The sequence below is a fragment of the Liolophura sinensis genome, chromosome 13 (assembly GCF_032854445.1).
Source record: "Liolophura sinensis isolate JHLJ2023 chromosome 13, CUHK_Ljap_v2, whole genome shotgun sequence".
Lineage (NCBI taxonomy): Eukaryota > Metazoa > Mollusca > Polyplacophora > Chitonida > Chitonidae > Liolophura > Liolophura sinensis.
The window spans coordinates 5777196-5794182 of NC_088307.1; the positions used below are offsets into that span (position 1 = coordinate 5777196).

The following is a 16987-nucleotide window of genomic DNA, read 5'->3' on the forward strand; positions in this document are numbered from 1 at the left end:
GGTTGACTGTGACATACATGTACTCTTGTTCATAATATACACGTACCAGTCACAAGAAAAAAACACTTTAATGTCAATATTAATTAAGGGATGGCTACAAGCCATACAGAGCAAGAGTGACTCTAATTGCTTGTTTTTAAAACTTTCGCCACGATATGGCTGAAATATTGCCGATGTGGCGTTAAGCCATAATCATTCATTCATCATTCACATCAACTGACTTATAAGATGGAAGAAAAAAATCCTTTCTACACAGATATATACATAACAACTGAAAGTTCATGTACACATATGTTCACATATTTTTACTATAAGGCTTAAAAGTCTTAAGGACCCATCATGGTATGTAAGTTTTTTACTCAAGCCGACAAAATATAAAGCATAAATATCTGTAATAATGATCTCTTATCAAATCCAAACAGTGCAGGGCCCAGTTTCACAAAGCGACATTTTTTTAACGTACATTTGTCGTACGACATTTTGTACATCACTGTTAACGTACCATTGTTCTGTATGTGCGATATCTTACAAGTACAACACCTTTGTGAAAGTGGCCCATTATGACTAAGACTATGGCTAAGAGTCTCCTGTATATATCAATACAAATAAATCCTTGCTAAGTCACTGTCATTGTATTCGAAAAACTGGCACCCCAAAACAAATAAAAATCTAAAGCCAAATTTGAATTCTGTTTACCCAATATTGATACAAGTACACTGTACACGACTTTAAATTGTATATAATGTTCTATAGTTCTTTGTTTCCATTCAAATGCTTTGGTAGTTAGTCGACATGCTTTACTTGAACAAAAAGATCGAATAAAATGTCAAACTGGAAACCTTTGAAGCCCTTTGAAGATTTTCTGATGACAGATACCTTTGAAATTGTCTCTTATAGTTTCTGAACTTTATTATAAGTGTATGGGTTTTTTTCACATTTGATTTCCTTTTTCCTCCTTTGAAAGACTGAAAAATCGTGTTTATGCATGTTTGGGAGGGAGTTTTAACTTTTAAGCATCAAAATCTTTATTCTTTCAGTGCTGAAGGCAAAAGGTTAATTTTATTTGTTTGTTCATTTATTTATTCATTTAACTTGTTTTATGTCATAGTGAAGAATTTCTCACTAAATATGATGGCAGTTTTCACAAACGGGAAAACCGACGTTAAGTACGACATTAAACCCTCAGCATTCATTCATTCATTCATTCACTGCATTAAATTTGTATAATTTTTTACTATACACAGTATTACACAAGAAAGTAAAAAAATTAAAGTCTTGGGATAGAAGATGACTGCTTTCCTAAATACAGCTAGAAGATCTTAATTTTAGGAAAAGAAACTTCAAAACACTTTGCCTGCTAGATGTCGTACAACATAACAATGTATTCATTTGCTTTTGACAAAAAAAAAAGGTCAGCAATAAAATAACAATTGGGAATAACAACTCCATTCAACATAAACAGAATCCAAGCCAGCTCAGTTCACGGTGCAGATTATCTTCAGTCAATCACACGTGCAGATTATCTTCAGTCAATCACACGTGCAGATTATCTTCAGTCAATCACACGTGCAGATTATCTTCAGTCAATCACACGTGCAGATTATCTTCAGTCAATCACACGTGCAGATTATCTTCAGTCAATCACACGTGCAGATTATCTTCAGTCAATCACGGTGCAGATTATCTTCAGTCAATCACACGTGCAGATTATCTTCAGTCAATCACACGTGCAGATTATCTTCAGTCAATCACACAAATTCATGTATTAGGCCATTTTTCAATTGTGTGCACAACATCTCAAGTCCACGGTTTTCCTGTTTTGAGTGTTCACTCTAAATCCTTTCGAGTTTCACAGAGCATAGATCATTTTTGTTGAGTTCAGGCCTATTTATTGACAGAGCTAGCTGTCCTAACTTTCCAGGATTTCAAATTTTATAGATCTCCTTTATTTTGAACTATGAAAATCATCATTTTGAATTTTAGGCACAATTAATGTTTGTGTCACAGTTTCATGTTTAGACTTCAGTGCTGATGTCTTTTCTCTTCAATAACATTTCCCAATTACAGAATCCATCTACCTGAATCATAGCATGTTCTGGTAGCATCGTGTACAAACTGTGTGTTCACAAAGATCTGCACAGCAATGTCTAATATGCATATACATGTCTATAAATCTGACACTACAAAAAAACACATAGAAGAATGCTTTATCAATGCTGGTTTATTTCTACCTGTGTCAAACGACCTTTCCCCAGGTGAAAATCTAGGTAAGCATATAAATATATGTACGTATGTGTGTATGTATATATCTGTGTGAAGTATATGTACATAAGCATGTGATGTGGATCATTCATCAAAGCTGTTTGCACAGTCTCCCCACCCAACATTCCAACCATCCAGTCAGGCCAGGCCATTCACACATTCGCTTAACACATCTGAAGTCAGGCTCTAGATTTTATTTATTTATTTGACTCGTGTTGTACGCTGTACTCCCGGCCGTACGTGGGAAGGTCTGGCAGCAGCCTAAGGATGGTTGTGGGTTTCCCCGGGGGGGCTCTGCTCGGTTTCCTCCCACCATAATGCTGGCCGCTGCTGTATAAGTGAAATATTCTTAAAACAACAATCAAATAAATAAATAAATTTTACACTTAATTATTTTACTTAAACAACGTGACGAGCATTATAGAGTATTATGAAACCAGATAGAGACATGGGAAACCCACTACCATTCGCAAGTTGCTGACTTTCCCACGTACGGCCGGAGAGAAAGCCTGCATGTCACGCTCTATATTAAAACTACAGGGTCCTGAGCTTGGCTGAAACATATAGTGTAAAATCTTCGGTTAACAATTTTTAGCACACAGGAACTTGAGAGCTTCTGTACCAAGGCTTTTTGATGCAAATACTTTCCCAATGCACTATAAACCAAATCCTTGCTGAAGTTTTAACTCCCACACGTACAATCTGATAATGAAATATAACAGATTTGGTTTGAAAGCCACTTTAAAAAATAAACAAAACCACTGGTTTTGAAACACATCTGTAAAGTAACACTGCATGCAGAGTTTGCCTATCCATCATGTCTTTTTTTTCAGTATATAAATGTATCACAATCCTATCCCACAATACAGCAGGAATTATTAAAGGCCAATGCAATGAAACCTTTGCTTAACAATTAGGCAAACTGAAAGTATCAAATATAATGTACACACAGCGGTCTTTACTTTGTAAGCTGAAATACGGTAAGGGCCACTTTCACTTTTTTTCTAAATATAATAAAATATTTTACAATCCTGTCCCAGAATGAAATAAGAAATAAGGCCAAATCCACATTTTCCATACAACACCTGCTTAACAAAAAACTGAAAGTATAAAACATTATTGACAAACATTCTGTTTATCTTTATAAGTTGCCAAAAAAGTAAAAAGGCAAAGGACTTCCATATCAAGTTTTCAAGTTCTCTCATTTTGCCTTTATGCAGTTTAACAATTATTACCTACTAATACCAGCATACAAAGGTCAAACACATTGGCCTAAGCTCCCACTTTAACTCACGCCCATTTTTTATGCCCTGAAATGTCGCCCATGATTAAGCCGCACATTTTGCTTGATTTTTGACAGTTGTATTGTCCTCTGAAAGGTGTTTTGAAATTTGTTGTCCTACTGGCAAATTGTGATTTTCAGCACTATTTTTTAGTTATTTTTAGGTCATTCACAGTCTTTATTCATTTATTTATTTATTTATTTTCACATGCATTATAGACCGAAAAAACTATTTCTAACAATCTTACAAAAATAATTCAAAGGCATTTCCATAAGCATCATGTCATTCGCAACCAATCATAAATCAGCTAGAACAATAACCAGTCAAATATATACATGTATATAAATCAATCAAAGAGAACAATAAACCACAGCACTCTATGTGTAGGACCAAGCAAGCCCTAATCTTAGTAGTACCAATCACAATAAAAAATTGTATTTCCATCTCAAATATTTACAATATATTCATTTAAGCTGGGGCCTCCGTGGCTCAATGTGTAGTTGTGAGTTCAAGTCCAGCTCATGCTGGCTTCCTCTCTGGCTGTAAGCGAAAAGGTCTTTAGCAACCTGCGGATGGTCGTGGGTTTCCCTCGAGGTTTTCTCCCCCATAATGCTGATCACTGTCTTACAAGTGAAATATTCTTGGGTACAGCGTAAAACACCAATCAAATAAATAAATAAATAAATTATCTAAGCATAATCTGGAGTCATTATTCTATGTAGTCTAATAAAAGCACACTTTTTGTAAAGCTCTGAAATTGGCCAACTCAATCAGTCTAGTTTTGTCTCCAAAATCAAATTTGAAATGTGTACAAATGGTGTTTAAGCTGCTTTTTCATATTCGAAAAAGTTGAGGAAATAGGGTATACTGGTGGAGTATTAAGGCACACATAACGGACACCAACTACAAACATGCTGTCTCTATTACCATTATTACCATCTATGTATTCATCTGGTAATAAAGAAGCAGCTGTAATGGTAAAACATGTAACATCCTTCATCACTTTGTCAACAAGCATTTTACCAAGAGATAAATAACTTAAAATTTTATTTTTAGTGGTAAATACATGTTGTAAAATATTATTTTTTTGTTCATAAAACGTAGATTTTTCCAGTAGGATATTATCTTGCCTTTCAAACAAATTTCAAAACACCTTTCGAAAAAACAATAGGATTCTCACTTCTTCGAATCAGTTAAAAATGATCAACTTTGTTATGGACAAAAATTTCGGTCATTTGGGGTATATAAACATGCTGGCTATTGGCAATTGGCATTCTTATATCACATGTACATCTAGGAAGCTTTTCCTGGTATTTCTATCACAGGTCACATGTACAGTGCTCCTGTACAGAGTATGTACAATTATGGTCATGCAGTACTTGAGGGTGTAACATGTCATTGTTTAAAGGCCATAACAATTATAGGCACATCTTGTTTCACACACATATACAAACACAAACTCACATTTAGTTGTACCCTAATTCCATTACTATTATACAGTCACAGAGGCATGGCTAAAAGGCCATTCCAAAACACTCATTTGGCACGCCGAACTAGATCCAGGTTATATTTTAAGGCTGTTCTTTATATATTATCCTTGTTTTATTCATTTATATGGTATCTGATTGTTACAAAATTGAAAAATTATGCACTATAAATGCAACCATGATCAAATCCAGCTTCTGAGAGCCCTTGTCCGTCCCCTAATTTGGGCAAAATGTTAAATCAAAAATTTCCAACATTTCATTGATTTATTGATTCATAAAGTGACATGTACGTTAAAAAATATATATATATATATATATATATATATATATATATATATATATATATATATATATAGATTTGTGGGCGGTGGCATTATGGGTTTGACAAAATGCCTGTATGCGACCATGGCAATTATGGTTGATGTTATGCTGTAGGTCACATGGACGCCAGAGTGTCCAGGGTTTATACGCCCAAACCTGTGGGAAGTTTAATACTTACTAAATTGTTATCTGAGACATGCCGGCCATACTGGTATAAGATAAGTGGTCTTAACAAACATTACTCGTCACCAAAACACCATGAACTGTAAGAGTGGACAAATCTACAAATTTTCTGTCCACAGATAGAATTGAACCCTCCACGCATTGAAACCCACTGATTTCATGAAAGTGCCTGTGGGCTGACATCAGGAAATTTTAATGCAAAACTGCATATTTTAAGAAAAAAGTTCATCAAGTGATTTTTAAGGACTGTGTACTATTACAGTTAACTGGTATAAACCTCGGTCACATCCCCTGAATAAAAACTTATGCCTGTATACTTTAGTTAAACAAATTCAAAGACACAAACCTTCATTTCTCATATTACACCTTACCCTAACTGTTCACACAATACAACACAGGTACAGGTACACATACCTGGGTAATCAGTCTTTAATTGAGACATTTGTGCCTGAAAATTGGGAAACAGATCACTGGGAATGAAGCCAAATATACGCCCCTGGAGCCAAGGTAGATAATTTCCTGCTCACACATAGTACATGCAGGAATCCCACACCTGCTTCACTGAGCTAATGTCCTTCTTTCTCTGACTGTCTCACGCATTTATGTCATCAATAAACTTCATAGCGGGTAGAGCTATAAAAGCAGTTCTAAAAGCACATGTTCATTGCAAGGTTGATACAGGCAACTTTCAAAGGGCACAGCACTTAGGTTCAAGTCTACTTGAACATACATAAATATATCAAATAAAACTGATTTTAAGAGTAGGCTTGTAAACATGGGTACAAGGTCAATATTTTAAAGTGAACCTACTCAAATGTCCAGACCAGCGCCAAATTTGGTATTAATTGCATAAAGAAACCCAATTCTTTATCCAGAAAAAATTTGCATGTGTGACAACAAATGATGAACTTGTATCACTTAGGAAAAGATTCTTGAAACAGCATTAAGTTGTTTCCAAATATGTTTGCAAACTCACTTCATCCAGGTGTAACAGGAGCACAGGTATGTTTTGTAATTACATGTATTTACCTGCCGTAAAATTGAAATTATCAGGGTAGATGTGTTTGTATGCACACATATAAACTATTGTACACTGGAATCAATTTGTCCCACTACCACGCAAGAGTCACATGAAATTAGCACATCTTTTGGCAAAGCTGAAAATAATGACAAACTATCTGGATAACTTCATCTTCAATATTCACTGAAAGATGTTGTCACTTTTTTTCCGAATCACAAAGTCTGCCAAAAACAGGCTGAAATGTCCCACAAATTTGGTGTTGATATAGGCTATCAAAGTTGAAGTCATGTAAGTAAATACCATATAGCTGTCACCCACAGCATTAAGTATTACAGTATTAGTTATCACCAATAACAATGAGGTACCACTCAGCACTAATGCAACCAGTTATCACCACCAACATCTAGGTACCGCCGTGAACAAAGGATATCAAGGTGTATAGCAAAGAACATTTAGCAGCAACCAATGTTGCAACCAATGGTACATGTACCATCAAGGATATCTAGGCACAAAGAGACCATTTAGGAAGAACCAACTGAAGGAGACCAACTGAATCTTGGTACCACAAGAAACATCTCGGTATCACTAATGACATCCAGGAATGTTTAGGTACCACCAATAGTACCTTGGTTCCACAGGGAACATCTAGGAACCACCAATGCTACCTTGTTTCCACAGGGAAAATCTAGGAACCACCAATGCTACCTTGGTTCCACAGGGAACATCTAGGAACCACCAATAGTACCCTGGTTCCGCAGGGAACATCTAGGAACCACCAATGGTGCCTTGGTACCACAGGGAACATGTAGGAAAAACCACTGGTACCTCGGTACTACAGGGAACATCTATGTGCCATCAATGTTAGAGAACATCTTGGTACCAGCAGTATCACGCTGGTACCATCAATAACATATCAGTACCACCACTAACATCTCGGTACTACCAATAGCATCTTGGTAACACAAATAAGGCAAGACGAATAACATCTACTGTAAAGATGGCCACAGTTAACACCTACATGTATTAACAAAACACCAAGAACATTTATGTGCCACCAAAAATTTCTTGGCACCACCAATAACATCCAGGCATCAGCCAAAGTATAAGTTATTTGTAAAAATTCAGGAATTTCTAATTTACAACATTTTCAAAATTGGCCAGCTATCGTACAGAGTGCACCTCTGAAGCTCTGAAGCATTTAGACTAGTACAAATATTTATTTACTTATTTGATTGTTTTTTTCTGCCGTGCTCTAAAATAGTTCACTTCTGCGACAGCCACCAGCATTATAGTGGGAGGGATCTCGGCAGAGCAAGGGGGAAAACCCAACACCATCCGCAGGACTTGTACAAATACATACACTAAATAAACATACATTTTGTACATTGAATCAAATTCTTTGGACTTTCCAGTATGTCAATATATATATATATATGTTTATACATGCATAAATGTACTTAAGACACATTTAATTGCAACTCTGATCAGCCACTTTAAAACATATTGTCTTTTTTCTCGTCACAGTCAACCAATCAATTGACAGGATTTCCCTATAGTACCGACTGTCTATGTCTATATCACTGATTTTTGATCTTTGTTCCTCAAAAAAGACAAAATGTCCTATAAAATGATGAGGACTACAAAATACTGCATCGAGATGAAGCTGAATTGCAACGCTGTGTTGTCCAGCTCAATCATCGTCAAACCTACTAAACGTTTTCAGGTGACAAGCTGGCATTACATGTGCCTTATGGTACTGATTTGAGAACCAAGAATAAGTACAGACGCACTAGAGGTGTAAGCATTCTCACGCTAGAGGAAAAGTGAGAGGTTGACTGAAGGGGAAAAGCATTACCAACTTGGACAATTTGCCAAAATAAAGCCTGAAGTAGACGTGAAAACAGTGTCTCTATATGACGGAAACACACCCTTTTCTGCAATATATATATGCATGTATATGTCCATTCAACAAATGAGAGACTGAATCTTTATGTGAAAAAATAAATTCACAAACAACAGGTAGGGTATGGTCAAGACCACTGACCATCATTTTGTCAATTTCAGTACTTTTATACCTACCTAGTCTAGAATTTGGAAGACATTGAAATAATAAGGATTTGTGCTCACAGAGTACTTTTTAAAGAGTGAACATCAAAATTCCACAGAGCTGTATTGTTAATGCTACAAGTACATCTAATAACATCCTGTGTGGATGCTTTTCTTTTTATAACATACAAAATCAAAATGATGAACTCTAAGAATTTTTAAGTCTGTGATTAAAGGAAATTTGCATGATAAAAAAAAAAACATGTTTTCACTTAGATTACTGGTTAGTTTTAACAAAAAGCCCAAACATCTTTCAGGAACTGAAACGAATCTCGATATTGCGCTGCATTTCCTGAATTCAATATTATTGTTATAATTTATGTCATTATCAGTATTATATTATGTCTGATACCATATTTCGTGAGTTTTGTCTTAGCATTGCAAGGTGTTTATTTCCATCTATAATCCTTGAATACAGTTTTTCACCTAAAGTTTGATAAGTAAAAATAATCTTTCTGAAGTACATGTATATAAAGGCCTTCAAATGATGCCAACACTTGAGTTTTTTCTGATAAGAAACTAATCCAACTTTACAAAAGGACTCTTCAAGTGGCCCTGCAACATGGCTGAACCATTCAAACAAAATGTGTCAACATGCTAAACTTTAGGTGAAATACAGCAGCTATAAATGGTTTGCAGCTGCAGTTAAAAATCTGGTTAAAACAAGAATGTCACAGAAATTATAATAAAAGACTACATGTCGAAAAAGACTGTCAGGTGCAAAGAACTCTTTATGACAGGTACCCTAATAACGATAACCTGTGGTCCACCTATTTGTAGTACATAACCGTAGGTATAAACATATTAATATTAACATTAATATTAATTAATGCTTTCCATATTAACCTGTATGATGTATTTTTGTACATATTTACATAAACATTTATGTAAAAGTCAAGTATAATTGTATGCATTTAAAAGCAGAATCTGAATGTCAAATTGAAAGTTAGAAACCTATACGTATGCACATTATATGTGTACACATATGATTATCACACACACACAAAGCCTGAATAATAAACACAATGAAATAACTAAATAATAATCGTGCACTATTAAAATTCATAATTATTTTCAGACTTTGAACAGACAGACAAGCTCAGAATAAAGATGTACTAACAGTGATTCCAATATAATTAAACTTTAACAGCTTTATGCCATGTAATAGACTGAATGGGAGAAAAAAAAGCTGGGTAAATTTTGTGACATCTATCCTTATTAATATTAAATATAAATTTAAAAATGCATAACTCCCATTTTAATCAAAATGCTAATATACATACATGATATTAATTTTACTTATCTATTCTTGTACTTGTTACAAGACTGGTACCATAATGTCAAACAGGAGATCTCACTGGTCACCAGCTACTAGTACCCATTACACCTGGGGCCAGTTTAACGAAGCTCTCTTAACGTTACAAGCTCACTACTACCAATGCATAGAGTACTGGTTACTGTGGTAGTTAAGAGAACGTAACGTTAAGAGTGTTTCATGAAGCCAGGCCCTGGGATTATTATTTCCTGTCTTAACTATCTTAATCCCAGATTAGACAAACGACACTAATACATGTACCACTTGGCCTGTGAGGGGCCTCTCAGTTAATACATAATTCACTTATCTGAAAACTAGCCTAACGTTCCCTGTACCAAAATCTAAAATTGAACAATTTAAAAATAAAAAGTATTTATTTTCAATAAAATAATTCTTTAAAAATTTCCTGGAATACATGTAGTAAATAATAATTAAGATATATTGATTCATAAATTACACAATTAGTGGTGTTTGAGCTGAAACTATAACATGCTGGCATGAAGTTCTGAGGACATCATAAAGTAAACAATGATAATAATAAAATAAAATGTACGATTTGAAATCATATCCCCACCACCCCCTGAGTATATCAAGTTATATCAGCTATAAAATTCTCCAATAAAAACATATAGTTAACAGTTTGAAATGAACAATACTAATTATTTTTTAATTAATCTAAATTCAAAGACATTCTACACAGCATACTAATAGCATAATATTGTACAATGACCTTCAAAAAAGTAAGGCATAACTTCATGCATGCCCATTATTACTTCATAAAACTGTAACAAAACAAATCATTATTAAATGGTAGCCCCATTTCTGAAATAATAAACAGGTTAATATTATTATTCATGAATATTAACATACATTCTGTAATTTTTTGAAATAATTAAAAAATATATCAATAATTGTAACAATTAAGGTAATGAATGCTTACGTAGACTGTATTGTAGGCCTTGTTAAAGAAGTGGAAAGTTGTGCTTATGTTGATCTGTTTAGAGCCACCATCGTCTTTCTTCTCCGTCGTCTGGTCCGTGGAGGTGTTGAAGGGGTAGAAGTAGTCTATATGCAGTCCTGAGCAGAATGACCAGTGGTCAGCGAAACACAAGAGACTAATCCCGCTGAGGAGCACAACTATACCCGGGCACATCGGCCGATGGCCATTACCAACCATCATAAACTGCGCGACGGGTCGGGGCGTTCGGCGAACAGCGAGTGTCGTCAAGAAGTCCACTAGTACGCCCAAAACTTCTACAACTTTTACTCATGTCGTTTAGTATTTAAAAAAAAAAATTTTTTTTTAAATTTCACATAGCCTTCATCACTCAATTTTAACGAATACGCGAAGTTAAGAGTACAACTCCACGTCCGTCGAGTTACTCATTTTTAAAATTTAATTCCTTGAGTGACGGCACGTGAATTTTCGGCACACATGAAGAAGAAATCACCACGATTGTATATAAATCCTCTGTCTGGCCATATGCCTTCAGCAGCAGCAACAACAACAACATTAACATCGGCCTCTTCATCCGCCTTATCTTTCACAGGCATCATCCCGACACGCATCTGAAATCCCCCTCACTGATGAAAAGTAGCATACGTTCATCAAAATGCTTCATCACATCCCCTTTGACACCTTCCGTATTTTCCGATTGGAAGAAAACATCAGCACATTGGTACTTACATACATCCTATGTACAAGCGATGACTAAATAGCACGGTGTGTGTAAAGTTTCTAAAGTCCCTTTCCCCCGTCTCTCACTTCGTGTAGGCTGTTGCTTTCGTTGAGTTAACTAGCGCTACATACGTTGGCCTCAGAGCTGACGGACTCTCCCCAAAACTGGGTCAACTTTTACATTCTATCTCCGAGGTGTGGTCCTTTTTAACCAGCGTACTCCGCTCACTGTTCATCGTACCTCACTCACATTCCTGTAGCTGCCAGCTTCTCTTGCTTATTTAGCCCAATTTGCAACGGTACGTAACTGCCACGACGAAGATCGTGAAAATCTGCCCTAGTTCACTACCACATGCACACACGGGTGACCGTAACTTTGCTACTACCAGTCCACATGCTTTACTTTCATCGGGGTTATTTAAAAGACTCGCCTGCCGGCATCGTATCCTTAGGCGGCTCCCTACCAAAATTATTTAGAATTTTTTTTAACATCTGTGCTTCCACTGTAAACGGTCAAATCTGCTTTTAGAATGTTTTGAATACGTCGAAATAACTTTCACCCGATGGAATAGAATTAGTGAGTGGAAATTTGCCCGCCCTATCCGACATGCGGGCCCCCCAAATCTGGAGCCTCAATCTTGAACCATCTGTAGCCGTGACGTCATCCGGTAGTTAGGGCGTTACCCTTAAAATCAGTCTAGCTTTAGCCATAGGCTTTATACAGACGTGTTGGTAATGTGTGTAGATATATATATATCAGTAATGTATAGCGCGCGCCTGGCCAAACTATACATGACTTGCCCTTCGTCTATAACCGCATAACTATACAAATGCCGTAGGGAATATATGCATTTTTTTTCCATCTGAAGTTACAAAAAATAAAGATGTCGAGAAGAGAGAAAAGGAAGAAAAGACGGGAAAAACTATAATATAATGGTATACACAAAACTATATATGTAGGCTACCATATATGAAAATGAAGATGTTAAATAAGAAAAGGGCAAGAGTGGAATATATTATATACTGTCTACGGCCGGACATACAGGATGTACACTGGCAAACATATAAAAGAGATTTAACATTATACAGGCTTACAATACATATATGTACAATAAAAAAAGATTATAAAAATGGTATCTTATTTACGGTTGACCTAGAAATTTATTGAATGATATCACTGCAAGCTGATTCATGGACACGGGTGAACTTTACTCATTAGATCTCCGGGATCTAGGTTTGTCATCTGTTATTTTTTTGTTTTGTTTTGTTTTCTTTTTAACTTCAGATTAACTTCAGCTAGATTGATGTGAAATTAGACGGTGTTGCGTAAGCAGCTAAGACTTGATTAAAATTCTGTATGTGTACGATATTAAACAACTTGAGATAGGAATACGTTATCGCGTATGTAATTATCTTAGTTATGAAATTAACGGCGTATTTTGGGAGATTTATTTGGCCACCATCAGAAACACGGATAAGATCTTAAAAGTTTAAAAGTGTAACAGTACAGTATACGATGCAGCCTCTCATCATTACGGGTGTGAGTTCAAATCTAGAAAAACCTTTTATTTCCTGACTCAGCTAGGATATTCTGTTTGGGTTTGCAATAGGTCAGCAACCCTATAATTTCAGTCGCAAGTTGGGTGATTTATTCGGTGTATAGTTGGACGAATATTTGCGGTCTTCCAACCTTGCGAGTTCCAGATCAAATCTCGAACAGTTCTCTTTTCTTTCCAAAAACGTTTGCAATTGGTCAGAATGCCCATTACTTCTGTGGCAAGCCAGACGATTTATTCGGTGTATAGTTCGACGACAAATGTCGTGTAAGCAGTATCTCGTTGTTGCGGGTTCAACTTCAAATCTCGAACATGTAGCCCCCTATTCTTTTCCCGACTCACTCAGAATGTATTCTGTTTGACTTTGCAATAGGTCAGCAGGCCTATAATTTCCCTTGGTAAACCTAGGACCATCCGCAGATTGCTGAAAGACCTTCCCACGTACGACTGGAGAGGAGCCAGCATGAGCTGGACTTGAACTCGCAGCGATTGCATTGGTGAGAGGCTTCTTGGTTGCAGTTAGTGTAGTTTCCATATGGTGGGCAGCAAAGACAAAACAACAATAACATGCTTATAGTTTGTCCGCGCTCACGGCCAATGGCAGGTTATGTGTAGTAACACAAGTACTTTCCACCCCTGCCATATACAAGTGCACGGAGACAAAAAAGGAAGGTATATATAATTGTTTATTTGCTTGTATGTCAAAATACTTACACACAAAAATGACATTTTAACAGAAAGCCTGTTGCCTGAATGATGCCAGAATGTATTGTTATTACAAAGAAACACTGTGTCATATTCAACACATTATCCTGTTATTCTTATGTCATTATGTTGAATAAGTAGCATATTTGTGCTACATTTAACAGAATAATCTGCTACATTTAACAGAATAATCACAGAACAATTACTTTTATAAACTATGTATGGATTGCATCTGATACCTGAACCTCTGAAATTTTCTATTTGCATAAATCCATTGCCAGTCTATATAGAAAGAAGTATCTGATTGGATAACGAGGACAGTCTGTTAAATTCCGACCAGAAGACGTTACCCTAGACATGGAGGTAAACGGAGTGACATAAAAGTGCAACGGCAACTCGGGTCCAAGCCTGACTAGCTATTCTTCTCTTATAACAGGCCTACATGAGTACCACGTATATTACCACGTGCACCGATGCAGTTTTGGCCAGCATTACTTTAAATGGGGAATGTTACCAATTCATAGCCATGCATGGATATGTGTGTGTGGCCGATTTCTTACAGCCTGCCTCTGTATCAAAATAAATGAAAAGTAGAGTTTATTCCTCTTTACTGATTGACCACCCAGGGCTTTACGTCATCATATCTCAATTGCAGTTGTTGTTATCTTGCTAGAGCAGGACAATAACCCAGAAGCTTCTCACCAATGCGGTCGCTGTGAGTTCAAGTCCATCTTATGCTGACTTCCTCTTCGGCCATACGTGACAAGGTCCTTCCTCAACCTGCGGATGGTCGTTGTTTTTCTCCGTGCTCTGCGCGGTTTCCTCCAACCATAATGCTAGCCGCCGTTGTATAAGTGAGATACTCTTCTCACTTCCCACGCCGTGCACTAGAGTTCGGCGTAAAACACCAAACAAATAAATAAATAAAATCAAAAGAACTATGGTCCGACGTATTTTTTGGCTTAATAGTAATATTTTGTCGTAAGATATAGCTGTGTATATGTTTTTCTAGTACATGCATAATTATGCCTTTAGTCCTACTCAAATCTTGTATTGCATCTTGTTTATTTCTGTCAATGAATAATATTATCGAAAATAAGTATATATATTGACATTAATTTTCAGAGTAAATGTTTTTGTCTTCACGCTGAAAACACTATGTAAGATACAATATAAACAAACCGTGCAAAATAATTTCATCACATATACATTGATTTGGTGTGACGTATTTCTCATGCATATGCTGTGCCTACATGCACAGGACTGGCAGATGGTCAAGATGAGACGTTTACTGTGGAATTCGACCGTCTCCAAAACGTTTCATCTTACTACAATGTTTACAAGTCTCAAATTGCTCATACAGAACGGTACACGAGTCCGTGTATATACATCTACACTCAACATCCCTCTCTGTACGCCAGCATGCTTCCTGCCTACGTACGCCGGACTGGACAGAGCGTAAATAAATACACGATATGTGGGTTCCTTCAATAACACGAAAGCCTTGAGAAGTGCTTTCAACGCGGTTCGCGCTGGGCGTTGGCTGAAGGTTGTTAGTTGGACGAGTTAAACAGTCTGTCACTATCACTCTGTTTACCGCAGACTATTTCTCCCGCATCACTGGGAAATCTGTCAGTAGTAGCTGCATGTAGACTCTCTGCTGACGATAGGAATACCGGTGGCTCATTTGTTGTAAAGGGGATAACCAAAAAATAAATAAATAAACATATTTAAGTAAATATACTAAATAGAAAAATGTGTAAAAAAAGAAAGTCCATTTTCTTTTCCATTCGATCTACTTATAAATACTCCAGGGTTAATATATATATATATATATATATATATATATATATATATATATATATATACATATATATATATATATATATATACTGAATTCAGCTGACTTAAACACTATAATGCTTACAAAACCATGCTGTTGTATACATTTCTTCTTATTTAAAACACAAACCATATACTTTTACAACATTTGTCTAATTTTCAATTCTCTTGTTTTTCAAGATTTTGTTCTTTTTTCCTGGATTGTTTTATATATATGAGAAAAGTTTAGGGCAATTTATAGTCCGATAGTAAGTTGTACTATGGTACAATAGGCCAGTATTTATTTATTTATTTGGCTGTTCTTGAAAGCCAGAAGCAAGAATTTTTCATTTATTCAATTGTGACCAGTTGCAGTTATTTATTTATTTATTTATTTATTTATTTATTTATTTGGCTGTTCTTTAACGCCCGACTCAAGAATTTTTCATGCATACGATCGTGGCCATTTTCATGGTTGCAGGATATCTGAGTCCTATAAGAGTAAACCACATACCTTTGGTAAGTTACAAGCAAACTTTTTCTTGCACATGTAACGTGTGTTATATATTAAATAAGTTATACCCGAGATTTAAGCGAAAAATCATACAACGCAAATCCAATCCATTCCCTTCGGCCATAAAGTTCTTAAAATTTAGAATCATTTTAACATTATAAATAGTATACGGGTACAAATTTGGTATTTACATGGAAAGACAAACATTTTAGCTATTCTTAGTAAATGCGGAAACTTTGATTTGATTAACGAGCATGGATTTTTTAATCTTCGTTTTAGTCTCTGCAACTGACGAAAGGCAAGTAATCTCCAAGCAGAGGAATTTTTGAGAATTCCTTGCCCGTTACGGGGATTGAAGCCGCGTATTGGGAGAATGTGAGATTGGACAGCAAACACGTTATAATTAATCCACTCGGCCATGCGCTCTAATACATCCAGTTTGTACAAATGTTTGTGACATTCACTTCAGAATTTTCTTCAATTGTTGCAACCCAAATGAAATTGCCTATATCGCAACTTGACCAAATTCATGAAAACGACTATGTATACTTAATTAGTGCACCCATAATGACGTGTGTATCTGTAACACAGAAACTGTGTACAACTCATCCACAATATCCCTATAGATGTGAAACACAAATTATACAAAGGGGGCCTCTGGAGGCCTCCATTGGCCCCATGCCATGGGTTAGCACGCCAGCGCGGCGCGATGACCCAGGAGCCTCTCACTAATAG

The 16987-nt window shown here is 36.1% G+C and overlaps 1 protein-coding gene across 1 annotated transcript in view; it reads right to left on the minus strand.

Annotated features, from left to right (window-relative positions):
• The window catches only part of LOC135480310 (protein mesh-like), a 99961-nt gene extending 88731 nt beyond the window's left edge, over window positions 1-11230 (minus strand). Inside the window, exon 1 of the mRNA XM_064760120.1 lies at window positions 10919-11230. Within this exon, the coding sequence (XP_064616190.1) occupies window positions 10919-11158 (240 nt within the window). The 5' untranslated portion in view covers window positions 11159-11230. The remainder of the gene's footprint in view (window positions 1-10918) is intronic.
• Between the last annotated feature and the right edge of the window lie 5757 nt (window positions 11231-16987).